The 14454-nt window shown below is 41.7% G+C and overlaps 1 protein-coding gene across 1 annotated transcript; it reads right to left on the minus strand.

Moving 5' to 3' along the window:
• Positions 1-1874: 1874 nt before the first annotated feature.
• LOC135552064 (palmitoyltransferase ZDHHC18-B-like) lies at positions 1875-14090 on the minus strand. The gene is made up of 8 exons (XM_064983441.1): positions 13269-14090; positions 11630-11790; positions 5867-6016; positions 5411-5548; positions 5049-5100; positions 4723-4825; positions 3717-3829; positions 1875-3056 (listed from the first exon to the last, which is right to left on the minus strand). Exons 1-8 carry the CDS (start codon positions 13496-13498, stop codon positions 2870-2872), a joined length of 1134 nt encoding a protein of 377 aa, XP_064839513.1. The 5' UTR covers positions 13499-14090; the 3' UTR covers positions 1875-2869.
• Positions 14091-14454: the final 364 nt, after the last annotated feature.

The following is a 14454-nucleotide window of genomic DNA, read 5'->3' on the forward strand; positions in this document are numbered from 1 at the left end:
TTAAGAAATCCAGGTTAGCAGGCAATCTTAACTAGGGAAATTGTCTTACTTTTCTTGCGTTCATTGAATGCAGAGTCAGGAAGTATGCAACAGTTTGAGCCGCCTGGCTCGTTGCGAACTAATTTGCCAGAATTTTATGTATTTATGACGTAACATTGAAGGTTGTGCAATGTAACAGCAATATTAAGACTTATTGATGCCACCTGTTAGATAAAATACGGAACGGTTCCGTATTTCACTGAAAGAATAAATGTTTTCGAAATGATAGGTCATTAATATGGTCTCATCCGGAAACTAAGGCTCCTATGTGTGTGTTATGTTATAAGTCTATGATTTGATAGCGCAGTCTGACTGAGCGGTGGTAGGCAGCAGCAGGCTCATAAGCACTCATTCAAACAGAAAATTAGTGCGTTTGCCAGCAGCTCTACGCTGTGCTTCAAGCATTGCGCAGTTTATGACTTCATGCCTATCAACTCCCGAGATGAGGCTGGCAATACTAAAGTGCCTAGAAGAACATTCAATAGTCAAAGGTTAATGAAATACAATTGGTATAGAGCGAAATAGTGATAAGTCCAACTTCATACCTGGGAATATTGACGTCTCATGTTAAAAGGAACTACCAGCTTTCAAATGTTCTCATGTGCTGAGCAAGGAACTTAAACGTTAGCTTTTTTACATGGCACATATTGCACTTTTACTTTCTTCTCCAACACTTTGTTTTTGCATTATTTAAACATGTCATTATTTGAGGCTAAATTGATTTTAATTATGTATTATATTAAGTTAAAATATAAATGTGCATTTGTCAGTATTGTTGTAATTGTCATTATTACAAATAAATCAAATTGGCCGATTAATCGGTATCAGCTTTTTTTTTTTGGTCCACCAATAAATCGGTCGACCTCTAATAGGAACTGTTCACACATTTGATAATGCCGTCTTAACACAGAAAACATAAAAATAAAATAATGTTTTTATTGAAAACAACTCATTTGGGAATAAGTGCATTTATTTTATTTTTTAAAATGCAATGTTTAATACAGTACATTTCAGATGGACTTAATATATTCCAAAATGACAAATATTTAAAAGACAAATAAAACAATGTAAACACACAAGAAACCAGTAAGAGAAGACGACTGGAGGGCAGCAGGTACCCGAGCAGTTAACATCTGTTTAGAATACACAACAAACCACTGAACCCTATTGGCTCCTGTAAGTCGCTCTGGAAAACAACATCCGTTTAGAATACACTACAACAAACCACTGAACCCTATTGGCTCCTGTAAGTCGCTCTAGAAAAACATCTGCTAAATGACTAAAATGTAAAAATATATGTAGCTTCTGTCACATGACCATTACATTATGCTATGACACACACCTACACTAACAGACTCATGTCAGAGACAAATACAGACGACATTGAGGAAAGTGTCCACACTCCGTAAACAAAGACAACTCCATGCGTGTCAATAAAACATTACGACTCTTTCTGCTGACCAACTGCATGTCAGTGTCCAGATTGAGAGAAATTAAAACAGCACTTGGGTACAGACATGTGTTTGTTACAGGTACATTCTCAGCAGTAACCACTTCCATTACCAACATGTGTTTTGCTAAAAAGTATAAATACTGAACATAGTCTATGGTCTAACTCCTTCTGTGCAAAAATATATATAATATGCAAACTCCCAGCAGACAAGACTGAGCCCTTGTATCCTTAAAGTAAACCAAGGTCAGGTCAGCTTGTCTGTATATATATGTATGTATGTCTGTATATGTATGTCTGTATGTATGTATGTATGTATGTATGTATGTATGTATGTATGTATGTATGTATGTATGTATGTATGTATGTATGTATGTATGTATGTATGTATGTATGTATGTATGTATGTATGTATGTATGTATGTATGTATGTATGTATGTATGTATGTATGTATGTATATATATATATATGTATATGCTTGCCTGTAAACAGCAGAAAGGCCTGCTGGTTTGGAAGAGGCAGACAGTCTGACGGGTTGGAGAGAGCCACTACCATAAGACTGAACTAAATAGCCCAGTGGCAGTCACACCTTGGAAAAAAACATGTTCTAATAAACTCCCTAGTATTTAAGTTTCACCTGAACCGCAAAACAACAACGGCTCAACCTCTAACCAAGCTAGGAAATGGATTAATCAGATATATAGGCTGGGTTCCCCTTTCACTGAAAGACATAACACCGAGTTGCCTGGTTATGACGTTAAGGCACGGAATGACGTGAGTAACTAACAGTTGAGCTACACCCAGGTCAAACATGGCCTAGCAGGCGGTTTCACTTGTTCCAGAGATGGTCTTTTCAGCGGTAAACAACGAACAGTCTGGTGTAGACTGGGCTACCAAACAAGAAACACCACCATATGTAATGTCCTGAATACCAGATCCCGAACAACAGTAATACAGTACACTGGTCTGTACTAGATCCTGAACAACAGTAATACAGTACACTGGTCTGTACTAGATCCTGAACAACAGTAATACAGTACACTGGTCTGTACTAGATCCCGAACAGTAATACAGTACACTGGTCTGTACTAGATCCTGAACAACAGTAATACAGTACACTGGTCTGTACTAGATCCCGAACAGTAATACAGTGCACTGGTCTGTACTAGATCCTGAACAACAGTAATACAGTACACTGGTCTGTACTAGATCCCGAACAGTAATACAGTGCACTGGTCTGTACTAGATCCTGAACAACAGTAATACAGTACACTGGTCTGTACTAGATCCTGAACAACAGTGATACAGTACACTGCTCTGACAACCCACAACAGCCAGTCAGGAAACAGTGTTAGAACAGGCAACTAAACTGGGGTCTGTCAGTCAGGCTGAGGGGGATTGCAGGTAGAGGGGGGAACCTGCAAGGCACAGGAGGGGGGCAGCTGGGACGGCGTGGGCCCTCCTACCACTTTAATCTCCTTAGCAGCCGGCATGGGCAGCACCATCTCCATGGAAACTGTCTGCGATGACTGCTCCACTGGTACGAAGCCTCGTCTGTCAATCAAACTGACACGGAACAACATGGAGGAAACAGGTTAGACAAAGGTTAAGCTTCAGGGTTAAATGCTGACCACACCGCTCATGGAAGTGTAACAAAATAAATGTACACACAGACACACGTTATTCAATCATTGAACCCACACTGCTCGCAAGCATCTGCGTAGTCAGGCGCTAAACTAGAACTTGGTTCTATTTGTGGGAGAGATTAATAGAAACTAACTCGGTTTACCCCTTTATCTGTGGATTAATTGCCGGAGTAGAGGACCTTGTGCATTTCATGTAAAAAAAGCAACCCAATGTTTATATCCCAGGACAAATTAGCTAGCAACAGAAAGCTAGCTAAATTGCCATAAATGTTTAATGCTGTTCAACCGGTCCCCAAATGAATACAGTTGGTTTAAGGTTTTTGATATTTCGTGTCCTGATCGCATCTGGTGTGGGTGGACAAAAATCAACATGCGGTCTGGTCAGCATGTTAGGGTGAATTCAGTTTCCTGTTCAGTCAATTCAAGGAGTAGATAAAAATTGAATTCATGAATTGGAGAAAAATCCTTAGAACACAATGGAGCATATTTCATTCAGAACGTAAAAAAATAATAAATCACATCCTAAATGGACTGACTCAAACCTTATCAAAAATCCCTTATAAACCAGGCTGAGTCTCACCTGGGAGGCATGGGTCCACAGAGTACAGAGCAGCAGTTAGTCAGGATGTTGTTATAGCTGTAGGGGTTACCGGTGTCCTCCGCCTCACTCTTCCCCGACCACGAGCCTTTGATCTGGGAACAAAAGAGACCCAAGATTGATCATCAGTCCTCATCCTAGACCAGTTTTAGCTCATTTGTCAGGGACCAGGCACAACAAACATGTCACCACATGTACCGTTGAAGTCAGAATTTTACAAACACTTAGGTTGGAGTCATTAAAACTCGTTTTTCAACCACTCCACAAATTTCTTGTTAACAAACTATAGTTTTAGCAAGTCGGTTAGGACGTCTACTTTGTGCATGACAAGTCATTTTTCCAACAATTGTTGACAGATTATTTCACTGTATCACAATTACAGTGGGTCAGAAGTTCACATACACTAAGTTGACGGGGCCTTTAAACAGCTTGGAAAATTCCAGAATATGATGTCATGGCTTTAGAACTTATGAGAGGCTAATTGAGTCAATTGGAGGTGTACCTGTGGATGTATTTCAAGGTCAACCTTCAAACTCAGTGCTTGCATGCATGCATGCATGTGTATACATTTTCCACACTATAAGGTTGGAATAATGTTGTGACTCTGAAAATTATGATAATGGTCTTTTAGTGAAATTTTTGCCTGTTTTGGTGGGATGGAGTTTGCCTTTCATGGTGACATCACCATGCAGTAAATGAATTAATAGACCAATAAGAAAGAGTTCCAAACCTCTGAATATGGGATTTTATTGACAGTTTCTCTCCACTCAGACAGTCCAAGCTAAATTCTAGCTTGAGAACATGACCTTTACTAAGAAGCTATTTGTTTCTTTTTTACCATTTTAATTTTTAATTGAAAACAATCACAGTAAGATACGTAATTGTTACCCAGAAAAGTGATAGAGATTAAAAGAGCTGCATTGGACATGAAAGTGTATTACACATAACCCAGAGGTGACAAAGACATCACACATTGTTATTTACTCACATCTTCATTTGTGGTCAGGTTAGAAGCAACCAGGTAGGTATGGAAGCCTGAGAGGCCCAATATGGACCAAACTGAAAAGAAGCAAATCACCAGCTCCACAGCAGTGCAGGAATAAAAGTCAAAGACAACATTTATGGTTTGAGTATCTAAATATCATCAGAGACATCAGCTGGACAAAGAGACATTCTTATTCTGCAATACAGCCAAGAAACTGAAGTGAATGACAGTTTAGGTGCCCTAACACCACACTACTCGAGGCAGGGAGTGGTATTATGAGGGGATCAGGTAGGTTACCCTAGACACACAGAGTCTTGGTAAAAGGATATCTGGCTGGACTCTCCTGAAGAGCAAAAATAAGGCCTCTCCCCCCTTGTGCCCCTGAGGACAGAGCAATTGAAGATTGTTACAGAAAACCATGACAGGATAATATCAGGATCCACTCAGCAGTTTCATACAACATCACAAGCCAGGGCAGTGACCAGATGTGTAGACTACGTACTCAGTGCGAGATGTGTAGACTACGTACTCAGTGCGAGATGTGTAGACTACGTACTCAGTGCGAGATGTGTAGACTACGTACTCAGTGCGAGATGTGTAGACTACGTACTCAGTGCGAGATGTGTAGACTACGTACTCAGTGCGAGATGTGTAGACTACGTACTCAGTGCGAGATGTGTAGACTACGTACTCAGTGCGAGATGTGTGGCGACGCAGCCGAAGATGAAGGCTGTCAGGAAGGACAGAGAGACGATGAAGGTGTAGAAGAAACGATAGTTCCTCTTCCCAACACAATTTCCCACCCAGGGACAATGGTGGTCGAATCGCTCTGGGAGGAGAGGAAGTGAGACGGGGAAGAAAATGAACAAATATCTACAAAGGACATCTCATTGACATTGAGGCCAAGCTCTCAAGCCCCTTTCAAATGGAAAATTAATTTGTAGAATAGTCCAAACATTTTAAGAGGCCCTGCTTTCAGAGTTGACCATCATCTTTATGGAGAACACTAATAAATCCTCTTTATAAGACCGGCAGACTGTTCAACAAAACAATCTCAGTAACAGGCTGTGTAGTGTAGTCTAAATAATTCAGTCTAATAAATGTCAGTGTTCCGTGCTGAACGCCCCCCTCGGTCTCCGGTCCTTACCCACACAGTTGTCACAGAGGGAGCAGTGTGAGGTGCGCGGTGGCCGGAACATCTTGCAGGTGAAACAGTACTTGAGCTTCACTACCTGCTGGTTGATTACCACCTCCTTGGTGCGGGGAGGGGGTCGGTAGGTGGAAGAGCCAGAGTTATCTGAGGAGAAAGACAGATCAAGAGACATAGTACACAAGGTGTGTATATTAGTGTGTATTACCATCATTGTGGGTACTGTAAATCCCCAAAAGTCCCCACAAGGATAGTAAAACAAGGAACATTGTCCTATATTAGAATTAGGGGTTAGGTAAAATACAATGTTTAATAGAAATACATTTTAGGTCCCCACAAGGACAGTAAAACCTATGCTGTGTGTGTGTGTGTCCATGCTGTGATCCAGGCAGTGGCGTTAGGCCTAATTGCTGGCAGAGTGGTGTCCAATAAGGTGGAATCAAAGGGGTGACAGTCAATCAACTCAGGCTCTGTGTAATGTATGAAAGTGTGATGCCTGCCTATCAGACCTGTAGGCTGTGTTTATACAGGCAGTCCAATTCTGATATTTGTATTCCACCAATTGGTCTTTTTGCCAATAAATTAGGCAAAATATCAGAATTGGGGTGCCTGTGTAAACGCAGCCATAGTAGCAGAAGGTTTCAGATGAGAGGCAATTTGATGTATTAATAGACTGGCTCGATCACGCCATGGCATGAGCTCATTCACAGTAAAGTGTAAGGTACTCTCAAGAGAACAACTTTGCGTCACAATGACAGCTGAATATTAGGCAGCTAGTCAGAACTAAGTATGATACTCTTGATAAGAACTTTCTGGATGTATTCATCTGGTTTAGGAAGATATCTGCTGGTTAGGCCTATGTAAAACATTACACTTAAACCATGTTGCAGAGAGTATGACACATTTTTAAAACAATTTTGGCTACTCTGAGCTGTGTGTGTGTGTGTGTGTGTGTGTGTGTATATATTCATGGACGCCAAGGGAAGCCAGCCTTCCCCATAAAAAAATAGATATAAAATGTATTTTTCCATCTCTGTGCGTTTCATCATTTTCATTCACTTTGCAAGTGACCAGGCGGAATCTCTCTCTCAATGTAGAAAACAGAGCGAGGAAAACAGCACCCTTCTGTCTCAGTAGCCTGTGCGTAGCCCATGCATATGTCTGGTCAAAAAGAGTATAACTTTGTTGCCGCCCATAGCATTGAATTCAACAGCAAAGGAAGCCAGCTAGCGTTTGGCTTCAATTGATAAAAAAGGAAGCCAAACACTCAACTCTGAATGGTCTAGGTGCAGCAACAACAAAAAGTCAAAAAGGAGGCCAGTTTGGATTTGGCAAATCACACCAAAGCAAAACGTCACCGTTAGCGGTGTCCTGCAGTAGCTAGCTATGGATGCAGATATGGAGTTTCTGGATCAAAACAAGTTTGAGCAGCAGCTGAAAATCAAGAATGGGAGGGTGACTCCAAAATTGGATATTGTGCAGGGGAGAAGAGCACCTGACCTTTTAACAATGAGAATTACAATAGAACCGGCTGGCTAGCTGGGAGCGCTAGGCTAAAGAACTGTTTCGCTTGTCATAACTTTTATTTGACAAGAGCACACGATTGAGCAACAACCCTTGGGCCACCACTGGTTTTTCTGATCTTGCAAATCTGGACAGGTCCCTTGACAGTCATGGAAAATCTCAAAAACACATGGCAAGCCTGAAACTAAGCTCTTTGGTTGAGTCCGGATCAACGAGGCTCTCGGCCAGGGCACAGTGATCAGTGTCCAGAGGCACAACGAACAGCTGAATGAAAACAGACATTCTGAAGAAACTGGTCATCGTAATGTACCTGGGACAGCAAGGAGCAAACCATTAAGGGGCATGACGAGTCAGCAGCAAGCCTTAAAGATAATTTTGTTGAACTTGTCAATGCATTTGCAGAGTTCGATATTTCCATGGTTAAACCCCTTGGGACAAGCACCATATTTACAGGCATGTCAAACACCATACAAAATTACATTCAGAACGTCGCAGACATGATACAAAGTGAAACTGACAGTGAGATCAGTTCAGCACCCTTCATAGCAGTCCAGGTGGATGACACCAAAGATATATCCTGCCAATGTCAATCATAGCATGCTTTGTCAATGATAAGGGTGTTACATGCGAGAGACTGCTGGGATTTTCTGATGTGAGCGCAGAGAGAAACACAGGAGGTGTTCACCACTGTTGTACTGGAAATTCAACCGAGCAGCCGAACTCAGACTTACGACGGGGCAAGCTGCATGAGTGGGCAGTGAGGTGGGGTTCAGGAACTCGTGAAAACCCACTTTCATGCCATGTTCATTCATTGTTATGCCCAAACTAAACTTACGTTTTAGCACAGGAGACTAGCAATAGTCACGACCCAAAGCTTTTTTTTTGGACATCCACTGACAGTTGTCATGCAAACCCTGTCATGCAAACCGCAGCACAGCTTACTGAGGTTGTCAATACCAGTCAGGTACTGAAGGCTGTGCCACTCCTTGGAACTTCAAAACGTAGAGACGTGCATGCTGTGCACGAAGGCCAGAGATCATTGGATATCGTTTATGATCATTACTGAGCCCGGCTAGGATAAAGATTTGATCGCCCAGAGAAATGCACTGAAACTGAAGGAGTTCATAAAATAAAAAGACACTGTTTGTGGCCATTTTTGGACTCACAGAATCACCGTTTCAGGCCCTGCAGAGCAAATCTCTTGACCGAAGACATTAATTGTGTACTGGTTGATAGTACAGTGTATGCTATCAGAAGTGATGACATATGACAACACTGTCCAGACTGTTAGAATGGAAGATGAAAGACCACCACCGGGACAACTCTGACAATGACCCAGTCTCCCTGGACAGATACCGATGACTGTACTTTGAAATACTCGATGGAATCATACTACACATGACCCAGAGGTTTGCTGACATGAAGAGACTTGACTTCTTACGTGTTCTTGATCATGGGTCATTTCCTGAGTACTCCAAGCAACAGGGGTTTCCTGACAGAGTACTCACACATCTGTTCCAGACCCTTTCTCTGACAACCAGAGGTTGAAAAATAAGCTGCAGGTAGTCAATTGTTGATGCCTCCTTCCACATACCACCAGGTGAGCTGCTGCAATCATTTGTGAAAAATGAACTGAGCACCACTTTACCGGAGGTATAGAAGCACCTGAAACGGATGCTCGCCATCCATGTTACAAATACATCAGCTGAAAGGTCATTTTCCTGTCTGAAAGGGATTCAAATGTACCTATGGTAGCTGTGGACGAGAGAGACTCACACATTTGGCAAAAAAAGTCAATGGAAACATGTGCTGCATGAACGTAAGTCCAACAGAATACTGTATGAAAACAGATTTGACCATTTTACCAGCATGAAAGCGAGGAGGGTGGCATTCCTTTACAGGTAGGGTGAGTCAACATGTTTCTCTTTTTGCACACTCACAGATTGATCAGACGGAATAGTTTGTGTTAAGACTTGCCATTGTATTAGACTAGGCATTTACCTTGTGTTGTTGAAAATGTTTCAATGGTTTCTGTTTTCATCTTTGCCGTAAGGTGAACAATGTCTATATGCTTACAATTTGTGTACCATGCTATTAATTGTTTTAGCTCGGTTTCTTTCATATTTGCTGCGAGACGTTAATACTTAACTATTTATCTAGTCTGGACTGTGGGCATATATTCTGGTTTATTCCAAGTTGCATATATTATTGTGATGAGTCAATGTGCTCGTTGAGATGCGGCCTCCGCAAGAGGCGCTATCCACCTGGTGGTGCTGATAGTGGAGGCCGTGCTCTCAGTGGTTCTGAATCAATAGTTAGCCTGCTCAGTCTGTTTTAATGCACATCTTGGGGTTCCCACAGGTTAACATGTCTATAGTTGGTTCGAATCCAGGTTGTATCACATCCAGCCGTGATTGGGAGTCCCATAGGGCTGGAAACAATTGGACCAGCGTCGTCCAGGCCTTCATCGTAAATAGGAATTTGTTCTTAACTGACTTGCCTAGTTAAATAAAGGTTACACACACGTTGACCAAAAGGTTGTGTTTGTATGTCTCCAATACCAGTAAAACATCATCAAAACCTATTTCACATACTTGCGGTGCTGTTCTCGCTGTTCAGTCATTTCATTCTCAACCAGGATTTCTATGGCACGCCGTTTGGGTCATTGTGTGTCAGAAAAGATGTCAAATAGTGTTATTTGACATATCAAACAACACAACAATCCAATAGCTAGTTAGCTAGTCCACAGTAGTGGACTTTGCGGTTAGCCCTCAAAATAAAAGTATGGCATAATTCTACTATTTGTATTCACTTGCATCAGTCTATTACATACTCTGCCTTCAAAATAAAACTGCAAATTCCACTATTGTGCCTAAACCTTATTGTGGCTAGCTACACAACACATAACCCAGTCCGGTTGAGCCTCCCTAGCCAGATGAAGCTAGCTGGCTGCTTTGGGCAACAGGGTTAAGTAGATTGCTCGCTATATATTTTCCTGAACTGAAGTTCAATTTCAATAGGCAAACAACAAGTGGCTACCTAGCTAATACTTACAAGGATTCATAAATCATTGCTAAGAATAATGAAAATGACTGCAGTTTCTACTGTTTTCAGGCTGGTTGTATTGGTGCTAGCTATGTACCAAGCTAAAACGTGCTACCAAGCTAAAGCTAGCTACCCCAGATGTTGCGGTCAAACAAATTATGCTTTATTACCAACGCGGTCTTGTAAACACATCGTTCGTGGCCGGTGTTTGCAGACTTTTTGTACAGCTTTGACAGTGCTACTGTATATATATATATATTTTTTTTTACACGCAAAGACCCAAATGGCATTCCATAGTATGTCATGAAGCTAACAGCAGTGACACTATTACTGTGTAACTCCGGTAGGGCAAAAATCGGAAAAATAGCGCACATTGTAGTGTGTACCGATGCTCGACCAGTCGGTGAAAGCCAACATCACCCACGACAGAGAACGGTTGGTTGTCAAGGGCAATGTATTCCATTATCTTGTCCGTTAATGGATTTCGGCTTTAAGTTGTCTCACTAAAATTCTCTTACTCTAACAAATGACTGCTGGACTTGTTGACTGCTCAATCCACACAGCAGACATTGTGGGCTAGGTTAGGAATGCTGTGTAGCGCAACATTTTACTTGGTGTTGTTATTTTTAACGTCGGCCGATACTGATTGGCATTTTTAGCTAACATCAGCCGATTCCGATATGTTCACAGATAGCTTGGCTTCCCCATTGATTTTACCGCTACTAGTGTGAATGTGAGAGAGCGAGAGACGTTAGTGGCATCCCACTGCAATTTGGCCAGAGTGTCTTTTATTTTTCACACAATTAAACAGCAGAGGCAATTAGCCCAGGGGGCTGACCACACACCGCAACAAGCAGTCATTAACAGTTCAAAGACCTCCAGCCATCCATCCCTCCCACCATGCTGTCAGAGGGGACTGTGTGTGGTTCTCTCAAGGGAGGAGGAAGCCTGTAATTATGGAGGTTCAACCATTTGCTGGCGCAATAATGCATGGCTTTGAACAAAAAACAGGAAACTAACGTACATGTTGCTGCTACAGTGTCAAAACCAGTGCAAAAACAAACAGCCCAGAATATGGAACAGGAAAACAAACGCTGTCACTTGGGCAGTGTAGGTGAATAAGTGCACAAAGCTGTAAAAGTTAGGGGGAAAGTAAGAATGTTCTTTCAAGTGTGTACTTGTTGCCCTTACCGATCTGCTTCTCAATGTACGCGGCCTCGTCCGGCGTGGCCCGGGGCAGGATGCCAGGGTCAGTGAAGCTGGTCTGCAGGAGAGAGATGACAGCGAACACAAACAGAACTCCTCCAATCGCTGGGATGAACACAGTCAGGTGCTTCACCAGGAAGGGACAGCTGTGATGACAGGTCAAGAAGAAGAAAAAAAAAGACCATATTCAGCAACAATTGAAGTGGACTACCTTATGTTAAAACTAAGGTTGTGTTTACACAGGCATCCCAATTCTGATATTTTGCCCAATTACTGGCAAAAAAAGCTGATCTGATCAAGACTAAATAGGCCCCTTTGTGTTTGCAAACTTTCCCGCACGGGGCGATGTGCACACAATTTGGTTGCAGAAACCACTCCCTGCTAATATGTTAACCGCTAGTTACGTATACTGCTAATTACAGATAATATGTGGAGCTCAAATGGTGAGCTTAAGTATTATTTTTATTTTTTTACAATGTATTCCGAACATTACTGGTCATTATCGGCACAAGATCAGGAATGCTTCTCCAGAAGAATCACATTCAGCAATACTTAAGAGTTGCTATTCACAATATCCCAACCATAGGGGAAAACACAGGGCATTCAGACAGCCAACATGAATAAAAACTATTTACATGTTGATTATATGAGTGCATTTCACACACACACACACACACACACACACACACACACAAACTTTTCAATTAGAAAATTGGATTATAAGTATTGTATGAATGTTCTGCTTAATATAAATTGTGTCAACGTTGCCACTCAACTACACTTCAAAAACACGTCAACCAGTAAAATAGCTCTTTGGCTTGCTTCAAAAACACGTCAACCAGTAAAATAGCTCTTTGGCTTGCTTCAATACCAGCCTGTCTATGAGAGTTAGCATTCTGGCTAACAACTGATGCATCTAAAAATAGGTATTTTGCAACGAACACATCCAAATATAATCTTAGGGACTGGTCAAGCAATAATCAAAACATTGTAAGCGAATGAGAATGTCAATATATATATATTATTATTATTTTTTTTAAAGAGCTTATTTCAGTGGTTGATTATTACATGCTGATTGATGGGCGACTACCCGTGCGTGACGTCAATGTGTCGGGTTTTGAAAATAAATATCGGAATTGGCTGCTTGTGTAAACGCAGTGTAGCCTGCCTTCATTAAAAGGTATTTTTTCCCTCTCACCCGGAAACTAAAGGGGTCAAGATTGAGTGCAGAAACAAACAGGACACCGATTAACCACATGAAGGACTAGTTCTCATTTTCAACATGAGGAACTGAAAATGCTGTCAAACCAGACTGACACACAAATAGTACAATAGAGTTTCTCAACCACCCAGAGGGGATCTGGGTTTAGACAACTCACTTTTTAAAATCACCACTGTAGCATAGTCTCTGGAGATGCAACGCATTTCAGCAAGACACTTGCAGGAAGATGTAATGACTTCCTGGTATTAAAACTATTATTCTATTCCAGAATCGGTTGTTTTAAAGTGCCAGACAACCAAACTTACCATGGTTTGTTGAAACCTGTGCCATTGTTTTCTTGGCTATGGCAAACATTTTGCGTCAAAGAAATGCAAAAAAAAAAAAAAAAGAACTTGTACTTACTCAAATACAAAGAACAGTACGGTGGTGACCAGAATGAGGCCGAGGGTGAGTGGCAAGACACCGCTTTGTTGAGCCACGATGAACCGTCCATCGCAGTAGAAGCGATTCTTTCCGGGGAAAACTTCCCATTTTCTCCGTGCCTTTTCCTCCTCCTCTTCAACAGCTGCGGGTCGCGGCGGCAGGGTCGGATGTGACAGCGGTTCGATTTGTTGGTATTCGCAATTGTTCATGATTTTCGAAAAAACTGTGACTACTTTTATTTTCCCCAGTCTTGGGCGTCCGGAGCAGATGAGCGGTCACCGACATCCAGTTAGCAAGCTAGATGCCTATGTAGTTAACAGCCTAGCGCGTTGCCAGGAACATTAACTACAAACATGTTACAGCGCCGGGAAATTAGATGAGCATGTCGTCATTGACTCAACAACACCACCAAGCGTATCCAGTGTATGAAAATAATGTCCCCAAAATACAGTCATTGAAGAGAACTGGACTTTTAAATGATCCCTCCGATCTAGCTAATTACCAGCTGTGTGTGACCCATTTCATCAGCAGATCGCTAAACTGGTTAACGAGCCCAACATGGATGAGCAGACGAGTGAATAGTAGAGTACATATCACAGCAAGTCTATTGATACCATACCACGGGTCTGATACGGACAGTTTGATCCTATATGAGCCCACCAAGTCCTACACTTCCAGACAGAAAGTAACGTCACATTTCCCGGTGGTGATGTTGACAGATGGAGTTTTCGTAGCTACGAATCGACGCTAAACTAACCAAATGCAGACAGTCTGTTAAACATAAACATTTATCGAAATATGTTTTGTTTTGGTCTTGTGCAGTATATTAAATTCAGGAAAGCGTGCAGGTAAGGTGTACTTATATCGTATGGTCCAGCCCTATGGAGTGAGAACTTACTCCGCCCAAAAGATAAACCCTTTTTAATATGGAGGTTTATGATAGTGTCGAATTACTTGGCTTATTTGATCTTAAATAAGTTTCGTAATGTTCAGACTGTTAATTGTTCAGGCTGTTAATTGTTCTGATGTAAGTGGATGCACGTGGCATTCCAGCAACGTTGAGAAAAACGACTCCCGTCGGGTGCGTTGGAACATTGAGGTTATCTACTCGTTTGAGTGTCAGAGCAGAATAACTGATGGATTTACGCAAAAGTTGGTTAAAAAA

Source organism: Oncorhynchus masou, chromosome 13 (genome assembly GCF_036934945.1).
Source record: "Oncorhynchus masou masou isolate Uvic2021 chromosome 13, UVic_Omas_1.1, whole genome shotgun sequence".
NCBI classification, from domain to species: domain Eukaryota; kingdom Metazoa; phylum Chordata; class Actinopteri; order Salmoniformes; family Salmonidae; genus Oncorhynchus; species Oncorhynchus masou.

What these genes read in the sequence shown, in the direction of transcription:
- LOC135552064 (XM_064983441.1), bottom strand. Translation starts at nt 13,498, where the DNA reads ATGAACAATTGCGAATACCAACAAATCGAACCGCTGTCACATCCGACC. An exon ending in GTACTGTTCTTTGTATTTGA is followed by an intron (nt 11,791 to 13,268) that starts GTAAGTACAAGT and finishes CTGTCATCACAG; the next exon opens with CTGTCCCTTCCTGGTGAAGC. An exon ending in CTTCAGGAGAGTCCAGCCAG is followed by an intron (nt 4,826 to 5,048) that starts ATATCCTTTTAC and finishes TTATTCCTGCAC; the next exon opens with TGCTGTGGAGCTGGTGATTT.